Below are 12,288 nucleotides of genomic sequence, written 5' to 3'. Positions count from 1 at the left end.
TAACACAGTCCTTACAAAAACAGCAACAAAAACCACCAGCCCAACTGATTTATCAATCTTCCTTCTGTCTTAATGATTCAATGACTTCTTCAACCAAAACAGTAACAAAACAAAACACACATCCTATGACAGTCTACACAAACCCTCCTGGATTCCAGGCCTTGAAAAACAATTAAGCATCTTACCTAAGCGTCTATACGATCTGGCACCTGCCTCTCAAGTCACTTCTTGCTCACTGTACTTCTAAGCCAGCCTCAGTTACCACACCTAAAATTCAGCATCTTACCCTCCTACGCCTTGTAGTGCTTGCATTTCTTTACACGGTAAAATGTGTGAACCACTTATCTCCGCAACTGATTCCTTCTCCTCATAGCCTCCACAGAAAACATCATCTCAGAGCAATGCTCCTATCACTACCACCTTCTCAGCCCTGCCACTCAATGCATCTCACGGTTCATTTATTCCCTATTTCATTTCTTCAACAGAATGTACGTTCTAAGACAACACAGGCCTTATTTTGTCTTGACCACTGAGACAGCCTACCAATATTTACTGAAAGAGTGAAAATGGTTTCTATTAGAAAGGGTGTTTACGCTGCAAGTATACAGAGAAGGCTAGACCCAACAGAGAGGGCAGAACGCTTGCCCTGCACTCATGAAGTCCTGGACTCGGTCTCTAATACAGGCATGCGGACTCTTTCCTTTTTACCCGACAGTCAATCCTGAATCTGTGTCAGATACAATAAAATGATTTTAAAAGGCATGGGCTTAAATAAAATGTCTACAGGCACATCAGTAAGCTCAATCATTTGGCACTGTAGACTCTACAAGGTATTCTAATCTTGGTGCCATGTAAGAAATATGCCTGAACCTAGAGCATACTTTAAAAAAAGTTTTAAAAAAAAAAAAATCACATAAATACTTCCAAATACCTCCACTCTTATCATTCATTTCCTTTCTATTGAAATTCATTATGGACTTTTCTATCTTACCAACATTAAAAGTTTATGCAATGGTTAGTAGGGTCCACAACTTTTCATTATTTACTTTAAAAGACATTAAAATTTGCAAACACATTGTAAATCCTTAAAGAGCATGGCTGAACTGTCCTACGCTTTGTGTGAAAACACCACTGGTTCCAAGTTACCAACTGTACATGGCCATCTTGCTTTCATAATTATTTGACATACCGTAATTCAAATACAAATAAATATATTAATATAGCAATTGGAAAAAGTCAAATTGAAATTAATTACTTGCTGTAAAAGAATTGGTTCTAATTTTTTTTCAGTGATGCAAGCACTATCTTGAAATGTATTTCTAGTACATGAAATTCAAGACTGGGCATCTGTAAGTCAAAGATGGGAAGAACGCAAGTGGTGAAAGTGAGAGAATCTCAGTTAACCGACCAAAGGATCACTGGTCAGGTTAGTTAGCTATCTTCCTTCTTCTTTTGGTCTGGGCTAGGCATAGGTTGCTGAAGCTGGTGCTAAGGATTTTCAGAGAGATCATCACCTAAAAATGAATCTTTGCAATGGCAAATACTACTCTATCCTTTCTGAAGTAGCAGAACAGAGTACGGGCTGTCATAAATGTCAGCCTAGGCAAAACTGAAGACTACGCAAATTTTCCTTCGTTAGCCAATCGATATTTGTTAAGTGCCCATCATGTTAGTCATTATGGTATGCCAACTTTCCCTTTGCCATGTGTTTAGTGAACCATTCTGATCATCCTGGGTAGGAAAAAGACTTATAAGTTTAAAAAACAGAAAGAAAACACATGATTTTATCAAATTTATAGCTTATAATATTTAAACTAAACTCAAAATTTATAATTAGACCATTTTCTAAAAACTCACTAAGCTATGAAATAAGTTAAAAAAAAATGCCCAAGTCATTTTTAATAGTCTAACCTTCTCTTCTTAAAGTAACCCAATAAAGGAAGAATTTTCACTATAACATAAAGAGATGCCTTGATCCAGCAAGAGGTACCTACTTTTTGATTGGCTATTTCAGGTTAGTATTAGCTTAAACTCCCTTCACATTTAATTAGCATATATCCTTTAGGCATTTATAAAACATGGCTCATAAAATACTACAAATTACAGCTGATCCTTCAAAACATTTGTCAAAAGACAGTGATTCCTGACAATTTTTGTGGTCATTCCAATTTCCGCTAAAGGACACAGTGGATTGTAAGTCTTTAAGAATGCAAAAGATGAACCAAAAAGTTGAGATTACCAACAGAATCAACTTTTGACATTTATGTGGTGTTTGCGTGTGTACGAACACAAGCCACAGTGCACATGTGGAGGTTGGAGTGCAATTGAGAGCTGTCTGTGTCCTCAAGGGAAGGACTCAGGTCAGGAGGTGTGGCAGTCAGTGCTTTTTGCCTACCGAGTCATTTGCCAGTCCCTCAGCAGAATCTTGGGTTCGTAGACAATTAAGATGTCTACAAATTTAAAAACTCAAAGTATACATGTTATATTGTACTTGGCTCTTAGATTAATTCTGTATACTTATCTTGGGTTAACTCACCATACTCTACAAACATCATAACGGGTTTTTATCAAATTTTATTAAGTCTTGCTCTTTAAAGAAATATGTTACTAAAATGACCAAGTCATAGAATCACTAGAACTTATTAGGAATGATGTTTTTATTATTGCTGTTGTTATTATGTGTGAAGGTATGATGCACACACGGATGCTTGTGCCTTGGCATGCAGGTAGGTCAGAGGATCACCTTGTGGAGTTGGCTTTCTCCTTCCACATCTTTACCTGGATGGGTCTGGGAGTCATTCAGCTTAGGTTGCCAGCCTTTTACAAACCAGTGACTTTACCAGTTGTGCCACTGTGCTGACAGATAATGTGCTTGCTAACTATAAAAACTTACATGTAATGATATTCTTAAGAAGCCAGAAAGCTACTGTCATTCATTTATAGAAGTTAAAGTATGCAATTTCTAAAACCCAGCATAATTCCACAATAAAAAGGCCACCCCAAAACTAAAAACTATTTAAATATAAGAAAAGTAAATGACCCAAGATTTTGAAAACAAATTTTTTGTAGAAGCAAAGGACTAAATTAAATAATACATTTCTTCTCATGTTCAGTCCTTAAAAAAAAAAAAAAAAAAAAAAGCCAACAACAAACAACATGTTTTATGGAGAGACTCATCCATTCGTGCCTTCCTCCTCCTTGAGCAGCAGGACGTATTTACCTTGATATTCTGGGCATCCACATTCCCTCCAGCTTCCAGAAGGAGACTAATGACTGTGGTGTTCCCTGCTAGAACTGCCCAGTGCAGAGCAGTGTTTTTGTGATACTTGTCACCAAGGTTAACTGAAACATTGAATGTTAAAAGCAATCTAGTTGGATCCACACTGAAAAGGAAAAAAACAAACAAACAACAACAACAACCCTAATTTCAATTATCGAAATCATTACAGAGACTACACTGATTGTGGCTGCTGCATTCTCATTCCATCTTGGAACGCTCTATTCTAGCCTCAATAACATTGCAGTCAGTAATTAAATAATGTTTTAACATGAATTATCATGTATGTGCAACCCTATATAAAGTAATACGGTGCCAAGAGACAGCATATTTGCTCCTAACTTAATCTAAGAATTCATGTTATTAACACCTACACATTTAAAGAATAAAAAAACTTCATTTCAATTTGGACTGATACAAAAATGATTTAAAACAACTTAAAATGAATACGTAAAATTTTACAATACAATCACATGAAAAGGTAATTACTTAAAAAGAAAAACAGTGAACTTTTCTTCCATTTTCAGAATTAAGAGGATTACTGGGCCGAAGTAGAGACACCCAAACAGCCCGAGAGTAACGTCTGTTCTGCACCAGTCATCGCTACGGAAGCTCTAAAGAGGACTAAGTGTAACACCCGCTGGTCTTTCTAAGCACTTGTCTCACATTGTGCTATGTATGCTGAAGGGATCTCAATAGTCCATAATGATTACATACCTATGTGTCCTATAAGCTGCCCACATTAAAGGTGTCATTCCATTCTGATCCATCATATCTACATCCTGATAACAAAGTCAGACAGCAGAATTTTAAGATCCTAACCAAAATTAATTGGAAACATCGAATTTATACATTATGCAATCTAAAACATTACTACTCAATCAAGAATGCTTTATGAAAGTTTCTTTCTTAACTTTAAAATAAAACTAAGTACTGCCACTAATTAGCCTAACTGACTTACAAAGTATACTTTCAATCCTGCCTTTTGATGTTTTACATTTACATCTTAGCTATTTTAGAATTCTAAGTGGTCCTCAAACACTATTATTACACAATCTTAATTTAGAATAAAAGACAAATTTTACTAGTCTTTCACAAGATGAAACTTGCCATGTGACATTGTTTTGCAGTCTTCATTTTTCAGAAGGTAAAAGATATACCATAGTTTTATATTTTAATTTCCTGGACAACTTTTAGGCATTTGTAAATACTATACCTGTTAAGTCACACAAATTATGCCTAAATATTTTAAATATGTATTGCTTTTTTATGTAGAAAAAAATTACTCAGAAAAAAACCAATTTAAAAACTTAGATCATATTTTACCTTTTATATAAAAACTACCATGCTAGTAAATTCTGGTCTTTGACCTTTTGGTATTTTTTCCTATTAAGGTGCTTTGTTTTGTGCTAGCGTCTCACCCTGTAGCCCACGCTGGCCTGGCATTACCCATGCAGCCCCGCTGGGCTCAAACTTGTGGTGGTGCTCCTGCTCTCAGCCCACAAGCAGCAGGACGACAAGCATGTGCCCACACACCCAGCACTGCTTGATTCTGGGTGCACCTGTGCGTGTCTCTCCGGGCTGGACATGTATGTCTGTGCAAGCACACTTGTCCACACATGCTGGTGTGGAGGCAGGAGGCAGGTATCGGGTATCCTCCTCTAAAGCTAACTCCGCTTGATTTTCTGAGATAGGGTCGGCTAGGCTGACCGGCTAGAGAGCTCAAGATCTCCCTGCTGCAACAGTGGGATTACCCCCTCCACAGCTGGCCAATTTTACCTGCGGCCTGGGGTGCTGCTCATGGTCGCACAGCTGGGACTCTACCTCTGAGCCATCCATCTCCCAGCCTTGATATTTTTATAACCTACCTGCTTCTCCAGATTTTAAAAAGACTAGTGAAATGAGCCAAACTTCCAAACCAATTGCATTAACAAAAAGACAATGAACACTTTAAAATGTTATCATTTTTCTCTTTCCCAGCTAAAAGTGGAAAGAAAAAATAAGTAAATATAAATTCTCCAAGCCCTGGTGTAACAAAGAAACTAGAATAAGGCTAATCTATGACAGTTTCCAAAGATGGTTCCTATAGTATTCAATTCTTGTGCTGTGCTGACATTTCCCACACTGAATATGAGCTAGAATGTCCCAGCTTTAGCTGATAGAAAGAAACGCTGCTTTATAGGTTCAAGTCTGTGTTCTTCGGGGAATTCTGAGGCACCACAGAAGACGTCTACTTCCCTGTTGAAGAGCGGTGTTGTAGAGTGTGGACAATGCACAAGGAAAGGCAGGGGGCTGGGGGGCCCAGCACCCCCGCTAAGAACAGGGCTTTTTATCAATACAAGGAATATATACACAACACATTCTGATTGTAATACAACCAGAAAAAAAGAGAAAAGAAAAGAAAACCTAAGGCAGTGCTTCTCTTAACAAAATCTATTTATTATAAAAGCATAATAAGATGAATAGGTATATAATTAATGTGATTTTTTTTTTCTTTTCATTTTTTGGTTTTTTGAGACAGGTTTCTCGGTGTAGCTTTGTGCCTTTCCTGGAACTCACTTGGTAGCCCAGGCTGGCCTCGAACTCACAGAGATCCGCCTGGCTCTGCCTCCCAAGTGCTGGGATTAAAGGCATGCGCCACCACTGCCTGGCTAATTAATGTGATAATGCACACTCAGAAAAAAACAAATCAAGACCAGTAACTTAAATTCCATGTTTCCTGACAGAAACTTCATTTGATGCAGCAGAAAGAGGAAACATGGTTTGTTTTGTTTCATTTTAAATCATTCTCCTCAAGAGGTTATTAAAACAGAGAATGAAAGTCAAGTTTACATAAATTCAGATGACAAGTTCCAATGTTTGTGTTCATGAGTTTTAGGTCATCATGACACAAGCTAGGGTCATTTTAGAAGGGGACTCTCAATTGAGAAAATGTCCACACACTTGCCTGTGGTACATTTTCTATATGACTGATTGGAGAGGGTTCAGTCACCCTGGGCTGGTGGTCCTGGTGAAAAGCAGGCCGAGCGAGCCAGGAAGCAGTGTTCCTCAACGGCTCCCGCCTCCAGGCTCCTGCCCGACTCCCTTTTAATGATGGACTATTGCCTGAAAGTGTGAGCAAATGACCCTCTCCTCCCCAAGCTGCTTTTGGTCTTGGTGTTGTGTCACAGCACTAGGAACACTAGCTGAGACAGAAGCTGGTACCGGGTCTTCGGGTACTTCGGTGACAGACTTGACCGTGTGTACTGGGGAGGATTGTGGTGCCACTGTCTTTGTGCTGGAATAGTTGTTGAGTGCGGAGAGCTCCATGGACCGATCTGTGAGAGCTGGGAAGATCAGGATGTTCTAAGAAATAAATACAAGGGATGGAGGTCTGGCTTGTGGAGTTTCAGAGGGAAGTTCTGCGAGTCCCTTAAAGAACATGCAGGGGCCGGGCATTGGTGGCGCACGCCTTTAATCGCAGCACTCGGGAGGCAGAGCCAGGCGGATCTCTGTGAGTTCGAGGCCAGCCTGGGCTACCAAGTGAGTTCTAGGAAAGGCGCAAAGCAAACAGAGAAACCCTGTCTCGAAAAACCAAAAAAAAAAAAAAAAAAAAAAAAAAAAAAGAACCTGCAGGGACATTCAATATTTAAAGACTCTATAGATCTGCTCAGCTGGAGCTGGAGAGCTGCCTGTGGTTAACAAGAGACCAGCACCACAGAAATGAAACCTTTGCTTTACTAGAATGATTTATGTTGGTTAGCCGTAGCTGAGAAATTAGTGGTGATGAAGAAGAGACCGGCAGCATCATGCAGACAGTAAACCTGGGAGTACTTCCTCAAGGTCAACACACAGAAGCTGTGGTCTACAGGGGATGGAGGAGCGATCTTATGCTGGCAGCTGAACTTAATAGTCAAAGAAATCATGCAGGTGGTACTAGTTTTGAAGGCATGAAGGGATGACAGAAAACAACTGAGGCTTGGCACTGTGTGGTGGGACTGGAGTGCCTGGAGAGGCCACAAGAGGCTAATAAAAGAGGCTAATGAGTACAACAGCCCACTACAGCAGAGACTATGGCATCTTAGAGATGGATGGCTGTCAAAAGTCCTTTCACGGAGCCGAGAAGGTTGTGAGTTAATCCCAGGTGTCCAACACTTGGCTCTTTACACTGACTTACTTTGATTTCGCTTTGTTCAGGCTGTGACTCTACCCTGGTTCTTCCTACTTGGAGTCAGAAAATATTTAACTTGGTTTTTTGATTTTACAGGAGCCTGAAGTTATGATACCTTGGATATTTTAGAGAGACTGGATATTTTAAAGAGACACAACTTTTAAAGTATGAATTTTTCAAAAGACTGGGACTTTATAAGTTGGAACATGTTTTATATTGTGATAATATTAACATGCTGTCTTGGGGACAAATGAAAAAGGAAAGGTTCTAGCTGAACTGTGATGATTCTATGTCAAGTTGACAAGGGGTCAACTGTGCTGGTTAGTTTTATGTCAACATGAAACAAACTACAGTCAGTTTAGCAGAGGGAACCTCGATTGAAAAACAAATGTTCTATCAGACTGGCCTGTTGGCAAACCTGTGGTGCAGTTTCTTGATCAGTGATTGACATGGGAGGGCCCAGCTCATTATGGGCAGTGCCACACCTGGCCATCTCGTAGTCCTGGTCTCTAAGAAAGGCTGAGCACACCACGAAGAGTAGCCAGTAAGCAATGTGCCCTCCAAGGGCTCGGCATTAGTTCCTGTCCTGCCTCCCTTTCATGATGGACTGTGATATGAAGTGTAAGTAAAACAAAGCCTTTCCTCTCAAAGTTGCTGTTAGTCTTGGTGTTTTATCACAGCAACAGAAATCTTAAGAATATTTAAGGGAAATAGTTAAAGGAAAAAAATTAATAGAATATAAATTTTCCCCTTATTTTCCACTATTTATTTCTATCACACTTACAAATTAAAAACCAAATTAATGGAGAATTAGCTAATTTGTGACTATATTTGCTTTTAAGTTCACTAAAAACTCAGTATCAAAATAACTACATTTCTTCATTCACCAGAAAATAGTACTTAAGCATTTCCAGGTTTTACAAATGTAGTGCTAAGACTGTTAAGCATTTAAGCCATGAAGAACATCTGATTGAAACACACTAGTAAGACTTTTTACCTGTCCTTTTGCTATAAGATAAGCAACAATTGAGGTATGTCCAAACTGAGCAGCCAAATGGATACAGCTGCATCCTTCCCCATCAATTAACGAGGGATCTGCACCATATTTCATTAGTTGCACAACCATGGATAAATGGCCTTGTCTAAAATATAGAAAGACAAACATTCAGACCTAAAGTTATTTCAAAGACAGTCTTCTGGAAAAGAAAATACTTGAGGAAGGTAATGATAGAACGTTAAATCATGTATTTTATGAAGTTGCTTTAAAGCAAGACAAAGGAGTTTATGGTTCTTGAAAGTCTTAAATGGAACAATAGCCTTGATAATGAGAACCATCTTCACTTCCTTAAATATCACAATTACTAAGTTAGTTCCATTCCAATATGACCATAAAAGTCCCAAGAACTAACCTGCTTAACTGTAAACAGACACACACTTCCAAAGTATTACATTTACTAACCAAAATGACTCTGCCCTTACAACTGGATTAGCATGCTTTCTGAGGACAGCTGGTAACTCTGCTTCCAATGAAGATGACACTGGGCAGCAATAAATAAATGACAACTATATCAAGAACAGACATATCATTAGAAACAAAAAATAAAGGAGGCCTAGGGGAAGGATGAATACAAGTAAATGTTCACCTTGTGGCCCAGTGCAATGGAGTTGAGTTCAGGTCTCCTCCAAGTTGATCCACAATAGCACCTTTCGAAATATAGTATCTGTAAAATGAAGTTTATAGTAATTTAGATAGTTTTCATCTTCAACTTTAGAAAATTATCTGAAAAATAAAATGTTTTCCACTTGAGCTATCAACCAATTTTGTGTCTTTGAAGATAAATGGTCTTTTGAAAGTTTAAAAAACATGTTTAGTAGAATTTCATATTAAGTCATATTTCTAGTACATTCATGCACTAGAAAAAAAAGGAAATAATTTTTAAAGCTATTTTTAAAAAAAGTGCCAAGGTGGGCAGTGGTGGCACACGCCTTTAATCCCAGCACTCGGGAGGCAGAGCCAGGCGGATCTCTGTGAGTTCGAGGCCAGCCTGGGCTACAGAATAAGTTCCAGGAAAGGCACAAAGCTGCACAGAGAAACCCTGTCTCGAAAAACAAAAATGGCAACTAATCATATAGAAAAGGTGAACAGACAATCACAGGGATGTGAGCAACACACAAACTTTTGGGATGGGTAGTTGTCCATACAAGAGCCAAGAACAGTACACAGTCAGTAAGGACAGCTGTGTCAGCAGTCCGCACTGCTGAACCCCAGAGGGAGTGAGTTCTGAGTACACACAGTAAGACAAACTGAACTTCCGGGGAGAACGCCCTATTCACCATCTTATGCCTGATAATCAGACATAAATAGTTAAAATCAGATACATCAATGGAAGATCACTGGAAGGAACACAGTCTGGGAACAAAAGCTTACAGAATCTGAGCATGATAATTAGAACTGAGAACTGAATACTATATGTTCCTTAACAACCAAGTTCCTCCTCCTTTTGAACCCCACAAAAGGAAGCCCTAAACAATCAGGGCCTGTGGTGGTTTGAAGGAAAATGGCGCCCGAAGGGAGTGGCACTGAGTGGCTTTGTTGGAGGAAGTGTGTCACTATGGAGGTGGGCTTTGAGGTCTCTCTCATATATGCTCAAGCCACATCCAGTATCTGAGACCACTTCCTGTCGCCTGTGCAAGATGTAGAACTCTCAGCTACCTCTCCAGCACCATGTCCGCCTGCATGCTGCCTTGCTCCCCGCCATGATAACAGACTAAACCTCTGACTGTCAGCAAGCCTTCCCAATTAAATGTTTTCCTTTATAAGAGCTGCTGTGTGTGGGTCTGTGGTCCAGCTGCAGCTGGAGTCTGTGTTGCTATCTGTGGTCCGTGTCACCTCAGGGGACCTTAGGAACCATGTGAGATGAAATCAGGGCCATGCCGCGCCTGCCTTGCCCTTTACTGGCCCAGGGAAAGCTGGCTTTGCCTCTCTCTGGACACTGCAACAAGAGTTGGCCCCCACACCTGGGAGAGATGGCCCCATCCCTCACCACAGGTGAGGGTGAACAGACCCTGAGGGTATGGGAATAGGGGAGCCGACTCTGCCCCCTCACCTGAGGTAGGTGGCCCCAGTGGCCCAGACTGATCAGCTCAGCTACTATTCAGGCCCACAGCCCGGCCTTGGGTTGGCCCAAACATCTACCCATCTAGGGCCTGCTGAAGGGACTGGTCCTCTGGAACAATATCTGCAGGATCTCCATGACTCTAGGTGGCTGCAGGATATCCAAGAAAGGCTCTGGTGAGGATCCAGTGATGATGGAGTACCAGAAACCAGAGGCCTTGAACCAGACCAGTGAACAATGCAATGAACATGCTAGTAAAGCTGACTTGACAAAAGGACATACTATATGATGACACACAGAGGTGTCACCAGGATGAATAAAGATATGTTGGAGAGGCGGGAAAGATGGAGGAGTTAAGGGGTTGTTGTTTTTTGGTTTTTTTTTTTGTCCTTGTTTTTGCTTGTTTGCTTTGTTTTATTTTCTTTTGTGGGGAGGGCTACAGGGGTGAGAGGGGGATGGGGGGACTAGGAGGTGAGCAGAATTGGGGTGTATGATGTGAAACTCCCAAAGACTCAATGAAGAACTGTAAACAAAGAAGCAGCAGCTCTAAAGAGTTGTTGTGGTCACAGTGTCTCTTCACAGAACAGAAACCCTAACTAAGCCAGGCCCCTCCCTCCTGGGGCCACTGTCACTCCTGACAGTGTTTGTCTCTCTGATCTGTATTATTGCTTTGCTTCTGAAGAGTTTCTTTGCTACTCTGTAAAACTGTCCACACCTCTATTCAATTTTCTGAAAAAGAAGAAGCCAAGGAGGGCTGAATAGATGGCTCAGTGGTTAAGAGCACCAACTGCTCTTCCAGAGGTCCTGAGTTCAATTCCCAGCAACTACATGGTGGCTCACAACCACTTGTAATGAGATCTGGTGCCCTCTTCTGGCCTGCAGGGACACATGCAGGCAGAATACTGTATACTAAATAATGAATGAATGAATAAATAAACAAACCTTTAAAAATTTAAAAGAAGAAGAAGAAGAAGAAGAAGAAGAAGAAGAAGAAGAAGAAGAAGAAGAAGAAGAAGAAGAAGAAGAAGAAGAAGAAGAAGAAGAAGCCGCCGCCGCCAAGGACTTGGCCCAGACCGTCACTGGTAACAGAAAAGGCTCCAAGCCACCCCTGTGGGCTCTGGAAAATACAGACTTTAACATGAACCTGGCTGAATCAAATAAATATCCTTGTAGCTTAGGTCTCAAGTTATTTATCAAGTATTTTTTCCAAAGATAGCCAGGAACATGAAAGAACAACATAAAAGAAATAAAATTGTGTTGTAGACAAGGATCACAAAAGAAATAAACTTAGTTTGTTCACATATAGAAAACAACACTGAAAATTCCAGCAACTAGTGATTTAAGTAAGAATTTTTAAAAACTAACATAAATAAAAGTGAAAAATAAAACAAAAAATTAGGAATACATCAGCCTGCATCTAAGTGCAATAACAGAACTATAAATAAGTTAGAAGTTTCCCCAATGAAACAGATGAAAAGAAAGAACACACATGTAGGAGAGACAGTATCAGGTTAACTAACACATGTTCTACTGAGCTACAGCAGGCCAGCCAAGAAAATACGGCGGCAGACACAGTGTTTAAAGAAGCAAGAGCTGCAGCCAGATCCCGCATAGCCTTTGCCAGGGTCTGGCCGACATGCACCTGACAAAAATAAGTCCACCTTTACAAATTTCATCACAAATATACAAAGAATACGAAAAACCAACTACACACACACACACACACACACACACACACACACACA

The 12,288-nt window shown here is 40.2% G+C and overlaps 1 protein-coding gene across 3 annotated transcripts in view; it reads right to left on the bottom strand.

Annotated features, from left to right (window-relative positions):
- Zdhhc17 (zinc finger DHHC-type palmitoyltransferase 17) overlaps positions 1 to 12,288 on the bottom strand; it is a 79,583-nt gene that overhangs the window by 32,114 nt on the left and 35,181 nt on the right. For 2 of the 3 annotated variants that reach the window (XM_028873043.2, XM_028873044.1), the window contains exons 4-7: positions 9,071 to 9,148; positions 8,425 to 8,569; positions 3,995 to 4,059; positions 3,221 to 3,383 (exon numbers count right to left, since the gene is read on the bottom strand). In XM_028873043.2, coding sequence (XP_028728876.1) covers positions 3,221 to 3,383; positions 3,995 to 4,059; positions 8,425 to 8,569; positions 9,071 to 9,148 — 451 coding nt within the window. The remainder of the gene's footprint in view (positions 1 to 3,220; positions 3,384 to 3,994; positions 4,060 to 8,424; positions 8,570 to 9,070; positions 9,149 to 12,288) is intronic. The other variant, XM_028873045.1, reaches the window with a different exon arrangement.

This window comes from Peromyscus leucopus, chromosome 18 (assembly GCF_004664715.2).
Source record: "Peromyscus leucopus breed LL Stock chromosome 18, UCI_PerLeu_2.1, whole genome shotgun sequence".
Classification (NCBI taxonomy): Eukaryota; Metazoa; Chordata; class Mammalia; order Rodentia; family Cricetidae; genus Peromyscus; species Peromyscus leucopus.
This window is presented reverse-complemented; position numbering and strand designations above follow the sequence as displayed.